Source organism: Aethalodelphis obliquidens, unplaced genomic scaffold (assembly GCF_003676395.1).
Source record: "Aethalodelphis obliquidens isolate GAN/ISIS:26980383/991018 unplaced genomic scaffold, ASM367639v1 scaffold5, whole genome shotgun sequence".
NCBI classification, from domain to species: Eukaryota; Metazoa; Chordata; class Mammalia; order Artiodactyla; family Delphinidae; genus Aethalodelphis; species Aethalodelphis obliquidens.
The window spans coordinates 23,141,080-23,150,634 of record NW_020837949.1 but is presented as its reverse complement, the minus strand read 5'-3'; the positions used below and the strand labels follow the sequence as shown (position 1 = coordinate 23,150,634).

The 9,555-nt window shown below is 60.6% G+C and overlaps 1 protein-coding gene across 23 annotated transcripts in view; it reads right to left on the bottom strand.

Moving 5' to 3' along the window:
- Window positions 1-274: 274 nt before the first annotated feature.
- Window positions 275-9,555, bottom strand: part of KCP (kielin cysteine rich BMP regulator) — a 45,839-nt gene continuing 36,558 nt past the window's right edge. For 17 of the 23 annotated variants that reach the window (XM_027101979.1, XM_027101977.1, XM_027101978.1 and 14 more), the window contains 18 exons: window positions 9,357-9,442; window positions 9,012-9,102; window positions 8,816-8,916; window positions 8,640-8,733; window positions 7,487-7,660; window positions 7,178-7,260; window positions 6,488-6,608; window positions 5,472-5,551; window positions 5,180-5,279; window positions 4,586-4,674; window positions 4,213-4,315; window positions 3,967-4,109; window positions 3,568-3,740; window positions 3,375-3,486; window positions 3,179-3,280; window positions 2,227-2,391; window positions 1,491-1,797; window positions 275-1,352 (listed from right to left, as the gene is read on the bottom strand). In XM_027101979.1, the coding sequence (XP_026957780.1) occupies window positions 1,081-1,352; window positions 1,491-1,797; window positions 2,227-2,391; window positions 3,179-3,280; window positions 3,375-3,486; window positions 3,568-3,740; window positions 3,967-4,109; window positions 4,213-4,315; window positions 4,586-4,674; window positions 5,180-5,279; window positions 5,472-5,551; window positions 6,488-6,608; window positions 7,178-7,260; window positions 7,487-7,660; window positions 8,640-8,733; window positions 8,816-8,916; window positions 9,012-9,102; window positions 9,357-9,442 (2,396 nt within the window). In that variant the 3' untranslated portion in view covers window positions 275-1,080. Of the gene's footprint in view, window positions 1,353-1,490; window positions 1,798-2,226; window positions 2,518-3,178; window positions 3,281-3,374; window positions 3,487-3,567; window positions 3,741-3,801; window positions 3,823-3,966; window positions 4,110-4,212; window positions 4,316-4,585; window positions 4,675-5,179; window positions 5,280-5,471; window positions 5,552-6,487; window positions 6,609-7,177; window positions 7,261-7,486; window positions 7,661-8,639; window positions 8,734-8,815; window positions 8,917-9,011; window positions 9,103-9,356; window positions 9,443-9,555 lie in introns of those variants that run through there. The other 6 variants (XM_027101971.1, XM_027101973.1, XM_027101974.1 and 3 more) reach the window with 5 other exon arrangements.

The following is a 9,555-nucleotide window of genomic DNA, read 5'->3' as shown; positions in this document are numbered from 1 at the left end:
GCCTGCCGCTTTGTAACCGCTCCACGAAAGGGGCCCCAGCAGAAGCAGGCTGAGGAAGCAGGCTGGGGCGGGGGCGGGGGGGGGTTGGTTCAGCCCAACGCCCTCCCTTCACTCCCTGTTGGAATACCAGGGTCCCCCCAACCCCAATCTTTAGCTAAGGTCCCTAAGAAAACCAAGGTCACATAGCTGGTAGGTAGCAGAGAGAACTCAAAATACAGTTCTCTTTGAAAAGAGACTTTTCTTGTCAAAGAAAGAGATTTTTTTTTCCTATTTAAAAACCCACGTTCTTTCCCCTATAAGGATGTCTTTGAAAGTCACATGTGTGTCCCCTGCCCACATGTCCGTCAGGGGTGGGTGTAGCTGCGAACACACGAGGGATACATGCATGTGTTTATCTGGGTTTTTGAGGGGTGTGTGTGTGTGTATTTCATCACATGTGTCTGTATGTCATCACAGAAACATTGTCTCTCCTGTTCCCCACCCAGGCGTGGGGTCCTTGTGTCACCAGCTCTTAGGGTTGCCCGGGAGGTGCCTGAGCGCTCAATATCCCCAAGGAAAGGGGGATGCCATGTGGGCACTGAGCCCTTTCCCAGTGTTCCTCAGCCCCTGCAGGATTCCACCTGGATCCACAGAGAGCCCCACAGAGGGCCGCACACGGGGGCCACAGGCCGTGCCTGCTACATGTAAACACAGGGCTGGGACCAGGACACCTGGGTCCTCCTTCTGCCCATCGCAGGGTTTCCCAGGCAGCACCAGGGTATGGCAGGTAGGGGCAGCCCAGAGATGCAGGCGCAGAGAGTGGGCAAAGTCCACCCCACAGCTGCTACCACCCTGAGTCTGGGGACACTGACCTCTGGACCCCATGTTCCAAAGAGCCCACACCACCAGCGCAGCACCCAGAGGCAGCACACATTCACACAGAGAAACCTTAGGGCAGTTCCCGAGTTTACTGCTTCTGACTCCACACGGCTGGGGCCTTTGCGGGGCCCAGAGCCAGGCTCCCGATGCCCGGGCAGTGTGGGAGCTTCTCTCCGAGGAGAGACTTCTAGCCTGATGAGTCCTGGTCGGTGTCATCCTGGCTCAGGGTTCCTGGCCCTGGGGCTTCTGGCTGGGGTTGGGCAGAGTGCTGGGTGGCTGGTCCCCAGTGAGTAGGACTGGGGGGCAGGCCTCGGGTGAGATACAGTGGGCCTCGTGCTCCACCAGGCCTGCGGGGCACCGGCAGGCGGGAACACAGGGCCTTACGCAGTGGGCCGCCAGCTCCCCCAGGGGGACATGCTGGTTGAAGCAGGTGCGGGGACAGGGTGGGCCACACTCATCAAACACGAAGCCACGGTCCAGGAGGCAGCCCACCACTGCAGGTGGAGTGGAAAGCAGAGTCACTTTCCAGTCACCAGGCCCACTCCCTGTGACCCTCCCTGTACCTACGCTGTCCAGACCTGAGCCCTCCGTGTCACCCCTCCCCCAACTCGCACTGGGCATTGCCCCCTCACCGCAGAGCGTGGGGCCCCGCCAGGCAGGAGTCACCCCTGCTTGGCGACAGTGGCTGGCATAGGCTTCTAGGGCGTCACAGAGGCATTTGTCAGCCAAGAAGCCAGGACCACAAGCACAGAGGTCATACACGCAGGCGGCAAAGAAGGGCTCTGGTGGCACCACGGCATGGCAGCGACTGAACGGGGAGGACTTCAGCACCCTGCACCGGGCGTTGGCCTCACGCCTGGCACGGTACCCTGCTGCCCGGCATGGATCCACCTCACGGCCCTTGGAACAGGGCCGACCAGGTCCTGGCCCCTCTGGGACCTAGGTGGGGAAAGCGGCTCTATATGGCAGCCGACCTTTGTGTGCTATGTTCTTCAAAGCACTTTGCACCAAATATTTTGTTTTAGCCTCATAAACCTCCCTATAAGAACAGCAAAGGAAGCATCAGCTACTTTTCCTTTGTTCCCATTTTACAGATGGACAAACCAAGGCCCAGAGCAGGTAAGTTATTTGTCCAAGGTCACACAGTTCGTGAGCGGCAAAGCAGGGCTTGGGGATTCAGATGATAAGACCGCTTTCAACAGGCCATCCTGCCTCCCCCAGCACCATAGCAGGCAAGAAGTCCCCAACCTCCTTGAAAGCCCCAAAGCCCACCTTGCGTGCAAACTTCCCTTTCCATACCAGAAGGCTGCTCTGAGATTCATGCTCAACTGTGCCTCCCCCCGGCCCCCCAGCTCCTGTGTGACTCACCTGCCAGCTATTCCCAAACTCAGCCTCAGTGGACAGGAGCAGCCCCTCAGGGCCCTGCAGATCATCCTGGGCAAAGCCATTGAAGTTGCCACAGAGCCCACAAATCTGGCCCCGGTAGGAGCCAGGCACTCTCACCTCCACCTGGGACTGCCCATCCCACAGCACCTGTGCAGAGAGGCTGGGACTGGAGAGTGGGGAAAGGCAGGGGCCCCAGGAAGCCCAGTGCCGATCCTGGCGGCGTCAGCACGCCCCCTGCTGTAGGGGAGGAGAATGGACAGGTGGAGGTGTCTCCTGGAAGGGAGGATACAAGTAGGTACCTGCCCTGTCAGCCCTGGGCAAACACAGAAGACATGAAGAGCCACCCACAGCTCCCTCAAAAGGGCACCTTCTCCCCTCATCCTCCATGAACTCGGCGCCCCCATGAAATGCAACCCTCTTCCAGAGAGTCACTCTCTCATGGGCATTCAGGCCTTACCGAGAACAAAGCAGAATTAGAGTCTGTATCATAAGAGCACACAAGACTTATTTTATGAATTTACAAATGCGCTTGTTGCTGGAGGCCAGGGAGTGAACTACTCTTTGACATGGGAATTGGAGGAAATCTCTGAAGCCACCCAGGAGATGGCAGTTGACATTGCCCACCCTCCCAACCCTTCCCCCATTTGACTGATGGGAAAGCTGAGGCCAAGAGAGGATGGGCTTAAGGTAATGGTCTAAGAGCCCCAGTGCGTGGGTGGCTGAGCCAAGATTGCAAACCAGGCTCAGAACTCCTTTCATCACACGCGGAGGTCTCTAACCCTGATTCCTCTTCTCCCTTCAGAATCCAGCAGAACTCTCTCACCTCTGTGGCCTCATTTGGCCTGGGAGGTAGCTGGTATCCCCACTCCCTCTACAGATACAGACACCTGAACAGGCCCGAGGCTCCCCTGCACCCCACTCGCCCCGGCCGCACCTGGAGCCCCGGCTGGGCGTGTAGCATCACCGTGCGTCCCCGCAGCTCCACATACAGCAGAGGCTCCTGCAAGAAGGGCAAGGCAACGGGGCGCCCGTCCACCTGGAGGAGAAGGGAGGTGGGAGGAGGAGCGACGTCGGGACAGTGGAGAGGAAAGCGCAGGACCGACTTTCCCCGGGTCCTTGGCTTTACTCACCGTGACCGCCCTGCCCTGCAGCAGCCGCACGGCCACGTCTCCCAGCAGCACGGCCACCTCGTGGGTCCAGGACACGCCGCTCCGGCCCCGGTCATCGTTGGTCACGTGCACGCTGTGGCGTGGGAGGCCCAGATGCAGTGGTCAGCAGGGACGGGTGTAAGGGGGCAGGGAGAAGGCAGAGGGAGTTGCGCACCTAAAGTCGGCTCCACGGCAGTGCTTGGCCAGCACGTAGCTGCAGCTGCCCTGGAAGTGCAACAGGCGGCCGTCGAAGGTGCGGTAATGAGGGTCTCCGAAGGCCATGCAGGAAGCGGGCCGGGTCAGGCAGCGGGGACAGCAGCTGCCGGGACGCAGGGCGGGGGCCTCGTCCTGGCCTCCGCCCCAGACACCGTCAGACACGCAGAGCCTCCCGGGGCACGGAGGATCGCTGGGGAGGCTCCAGGGCTTACTCCTGGCGGGGGGGTCAGAGCGCCACCTCGTGGCTACTTCGGGAACTGCACGACCCGGGCAAGTCCAGCCTCCTTCTTCCCCGGGGCACCCAGGGGGGCGGTGCCAAGTGGCCACCCATCCCACCGCCTCAGACAGCAGCACTCACGGGCCCGCAGGAGAGCGGCGGGCAGCGCTGGCTCTGGCAGCTCACGGCGCCGGCTACGCAGGAGCAGCTGGTGCAGGCGTCCACGGCCCAGCGCTCCCCGGAGGCCACCTGCCGGCCCTGGTGCGCGCACGACTGGGCGGGGGCTGAGGGGACAGTAAGGGGCGAGGGTCCGCTGCCCATCCCTCACACTGGGTCTCGCTCCCGCCTCCCCCCTCCCCGACCCCCCCCCATCTCCCTAGCCCGCACCTTGGCATCTCTCACAGCACCTGCCAGCCTCCCGCACCTTCGCCCAGCCGTGGGGGCAGGAGAGGGCCTGGCACTCTTCCAGGTGGCACTCCACGCGGCCCCGCTGAGGACAGATGCCATGGCTCTAGGGACTTCCGGCAGGGTCTGGAGTCCCTGGCCTCACACTCTTGGAGCCCTTCTGGATCAGGGACTGGGGCGGGAGCCCCCTCTCTCTCTGCACCTTCAGCTACCTGCCCTCACACAGGGATGCCCAGAGGGGGCGCCTTTTTCTGATTACCTCGAAGACCCCATATTCTCTGGTCCAGTGACCAGAAGCTCCTCCCTTTATCCATCTCTCAGGTCCTCCACCCTCACCCTCCCACCCCCAGCTCACACGGCAGGTGCAAGTGATACAGTCGTCGCTGGGGTCCCGCCAGCTCTCTCCATCTGCCACTCTCCGGCCCTCAGCTTCCACCACACATTCTGAGGAGGAAGAAATGGGGATGGGAGAGCACTGTCATTCCGCCTGCATGAGCTCACCCTGAAGGCCAGGGCAGGGCGGTGCGCACCCCATCCAATTAGCACCCTGATGGTGTTGATTTCTTCAACCAGCACCATGGCCTACTAGATGGCAGACCCGGCACCAGTGCTCGGGATGTCCAGAGTGTCCCGGAAGCCACAAAAGCCAGAAGCTGGAACTTTCCTCTGGGCCGGCTGCCAGCTCAGCTGTGTGATGCCCTGCTAGTGGGCCTCGGGTCCTTGAGCCAAGCCTCAGGCCAGGCCTTGAGAATCCAGGCTTCATTCCCTGCCTCCCTCTACCTCATGGGTCCCTCCTCCACCCCAACGAACAGCCCTCCCTTTCTACAGAAGAACAAAGCCTGCATTCTGAGTGCACACCCCAGGTTGCCCACTTGGCCCATGGATGCCACCCCTCCTGTCTCCCTCCTGGCTCCGGCTCTGAGGACGCAGAACAAAATTGGGCATGCACCCTGGCACACGGGACAGCAGCTCCCAGGGGGGGTATGGCGCTCCAACAGGGGACAGCTGGGCTCAGGACAGGCCCGGTGAATGCAGAGCCAAGTCAGGTCCTGTGGAAGGGCACAGGAACACGACAGGTAGAGAACAGCAGGGAGGGAGCAGGGTGCGACATTCAGGACAAGTGGGCAAATGTCGGGGGTGAGTAGGAAGCCCAGAGCTGCTGCAGGAGAGGAGTCGCAGCCACAGCCCACAGAGGAGGAGGAAGAGGGGGCTTGAGGAGTCCCCAGGGCAGGAGGGCTCACCTGGCACTGGCAGGTGTAGCAGGGGTCTGGCGGGGCCAGCTTAGACCCCTGCAGGTGCTCCGTGCAGGGACTCAGCGGCTCTGTGTAGACAAGAACGCAGTATGGGAGATGCTGCCGGGATGGGGGTGGGGGACAAAGCCTAACTGACCCCTTATCCCCCTACTGCGACCCCGGGGTTTTTGGGCCCAGGGTATACTTATGGCCCTAACACCTTGATTCCAAGAATGACAGATCCCTTTTCCTTTTGTTCCAGCAAAGAAAAGTTTGGACTTTTGAAAAGGAACTTTGCTAGGCTGCTAGCATGGAGGGCCTGAAAACGGACAAAGCGTGGCTTCCTCAGCCTGAGGTCACTAAGGACCACTGGGCTGCCCGCCCTGCTCGCCCTCCCACTTTATCGTCTGAAAGGAAGCACAATGAGCCAGGTACCCCAGGTTCCAATCCTGGCTCCAGCACTCAGTGCCTGTGCCATTTTGGGCAAATTAATCAACTTCTCTGAACCTCAATTTCTTCATCTGTTAACAAAAGGAGTAATAACACCTCCTCACTGGGTAACTGTGAGAATTAAATGGGATGCTGTTTATTAAAAGTACAAGTACAGTGCGTGGCATGCAGTAGGTGCTTAGTAAATACTGTGCCTTTCCTCTTTCCCTGCAGCAGCACATCCAAACAAGTGTTGACAAGAACACCTCTCCCCACCTCTGTAGCTGGGCGACTCACTGCGCCTCTGGTCCTAATATCCCTGCCCTCAAGAAGCCAGCAGCCGGCACAGCTGCAACCCTGCAGCGCCACCTGCTGGACAAGATGCACCAGGCTTCAGAGTCAAGGGGTCCTGCTAGCTTCCCGTTTCCCCTTAGGGTATTACAGGTCTCACCCTCCAGGGTACAGGTTTCCAGAACAATCCACTGGACTCAGGAAAGGGCTGGGGCTGGGATTGTGGAGGAGGGCTGGCTGGCCCTTCCAGTGTCACTCTGGGGGTGGCAGCTCTGCCCTCTTTCCCCCCCAGTCCGGGGACTCACGGGCACAGGTGGGGCAGCAATGCTGGGGCCCAGGGGGCAGGAGCTGGCTGGTGGGACAGCCCACCAGGCTGGGACACTGCCGCCGGTGACAGCGAAGGCTGGGAGTTCCCTCAGGCTGCAGCTGAATGAGCGAGCAGGGGGTGGGTCCCAGGCCATGGAAGCTGAGAGCCACCCTCTTTCCTCTGGATGCCAGTCTCCTCCATCTGCCTTGGGCAGATCAGACGACAGTGTGCAGAGAGACTGAGCATCTCCTCACCCCATGCCCCAGTCCTCAGAGAGGACAGTGCCTGCTGCTGCAGTCACTGGGGCCTGAACCTTCATGTGGCCTTTGACCCTTCTGCACTCCCATGCCATCCCCCTCCCCAATCCCATTGCCTAATCTCCTGATCTATGATGTCGGTCACCTGCTCAAAACCCTTTCATTGGCTCACCCTTACCTTTCAAATAGAAGTTCCCCAGTATGTCCCCCAACCAATTCCCAGGCATCTCCCCGCAACCTTCTACCCACACCACCCCACACTCCAGCCAGGAGGGCCCGCCCACTGCCTGCCCCCCCAGACTTGCTGGCCCTGCCTTCTCTTCACCCCAAGCCCCTCCCTCACTCCCTGGCCACAGGGACACACTCCTGACTCCCCACAATGCCTGCTCCCCGCAGGGTCCAGGCTGCCCCTCAGCCTTGAGCTCCCCTACCTCACAGGTGCACACTTCACAGGGGTCTGCGCCAGGCTGGAAGCTCTCCCCGGGCTCATACTTCCGACCCTCATGCTCACAGGCTTGGCAGGGGTCGGGTGGGGGGTTAAGAGCAGAACAGAATCAGGGAGCTTTCAGGCTGGCAGCAATGCCAGGCCCCCCAGCCTCAGAGAATGGGGTGTGCATAAGAATGGGGGCCACTTCTCCTGGAACGACGCATCTCTGCCGCCCAGCCCAGGGCAATGGCAGGGAGATGCTGACAGGGCACTGCCTCCCTGCCCACGCCCCCCCACCCCAGGCTCCCAGTACCAGAGCATGGAGGGCAGCAGTCACGGGGCCCCAGGTGAGGCTGGGCACAGGAGGTGACACACTGGACGCGGGCACAGGTGATGACACCCTCATGACACATGCAGGAGGAACAGGGGCTGTCGGGGGGCTCCCAGCTACTGCCTTCAGGGTGCTCCTCCCCATGAACCAGGCAGCCTGTGTCCGAGGTGGGCAGGGATGAGCTCTGAGTCTGGGTTCTGCATGTCTGCCCCTGACCCAGCCCCCTCACCCTGGGTGCTCAGTAGGGTATGTGGGTGCCAGGAGGGGTTTCTGCAGGGATATAGTGGAAAGGTGTCCTGGGACAGAACTCCTGCCTGTGATGGAGGGGAAAGACACTGGGTCGGGGTCAGAACACCTGGACTCTAATCCCATTCCTCGTCTGCTTGCTAGACCCAGTGCCAGGCAGTAGGCACTGTCTGTTATAGCCCAGCGCCAGCAACAGACCTGGCCTGCAGCAAGTGTGTAATAAATGGACGTGGGATGAATGAGAGGCTCCATCAGTGACCGTGCGCCCAAGGTAACTCAATCTCTACAAGTCTCAGTCTCCCCATCCGTTAAATGGGGATTTCATCTCAGGGCAAGGAGACGCTGACAGTTCCTATACCATGCTGGGCAGTGTACGGGGCGAGGGCCCACACAGGCTAAAAAAGGCCCCTACTCTAGAACCAGACGGCCTAGATGCAAATCTTGACTCTGCCATCTACTGGCTAAGTGACCACAGGTAAGTTATGTTACCTCAGTTATCTCATCTATAAAATGGAAAAGTTAATAATAATACCTACTTGTTGAGATCGTTGTGTGCCTCAAATGAGGTATGTGTAAAGCGCTTAGCACATGGTATATGCTCAATAAATGTTAATTATCATTATTATCATTATGAATGGGGCGTGGTTAGGAATGGGCAGCTTCGAGGAGATTCTAATAAGCACCTAGAAGGGGAGACGGTCTGGATAGGCCAGGGGCGGGGATAGGGAGGAAGAGCTGAAGGTGAATGTGGTGAGAGCTCAAGGGCTGAGGTGTGGGAGGGACAGACGGGTGGACAGGGAGGTGGGAAGTCTGGAGGAGAGCTGAGGCGGGGGAGGTGGGGCCGATGGAGGGACGGAAACAAGGGAGCAGCCCCACTGGCCAGGCATACCTCTGCAGCGAGGGCAGCAGCTCCCGGGCTCTGTGACCTGGAGTGGGCAGGGCAGAGGTGGGCACTGCAGCCGCTCACAGCTGACCTGGCCAGCCTGCAGGAGATGTCTGGTCAGTGACTTGCTCTCCAGGCCAGCTGACCCCGCCCCTGCCCCCTCTGCCACCTCCCTACCACACCTGACAGCGACAGCGCTCACAGCTGCCTGCGGGCCCCTCAAACTCCTCCCCATCCTGGTGCTCCCGGCCCTGAGAGAGGCAGCCTGCGGGTGACATGTGTCCTGGGCGGGGGCTGTGCTACCAGTCCAGCATCAGAGCGGGAGAGCGGCAGAGTGGGAGGGGGAGGCGCGGGGGGGGGCGGGGCATGTGTGCTCACTGTGGCAAACAGGGCAGAAGCAAGGCCCTGGGGAGGGATGGGGGCACAGAGCTGGAGCACACGGCTTCTTCTGGCAGCGCACGGAGCCTTCCTGGGGGAGAGAGGCCACGCTGCCACTTCCCATGTCATCACACCCTCAACCAGGCCACACGCGGCCTCATGGGGGTGTGCCCCTACTGACCTGCCCGGCCCAGACCCCCTCCCTCAGCTCAGAAGGCCTGAGCCCAATCTGTCCTGATGGATGTCACAGGCAGCGTGTACCCTGGGAGGAGGAGACGACCTCTTTCTGGCCAGAGAGGAGGATCAAGGGATGAAGGGCTCCAAGCCCCCAAAGGGCCGCCTCACCTGACAGGTGCAGATGGAGCAGGTGGGGTCGAGCGGGTCAGGAAGGGTCTCTCCGGGGGCAGCGGTGACCCCATGATAGAGGCATCCTGGCAGAGGGGGGAATACAAGGCAGAGCCGCAATCAGCGGATCCCTCTGCTGACACAGGCGCGCGCACACACACACACACACACACACACACACACACACACACACACACAC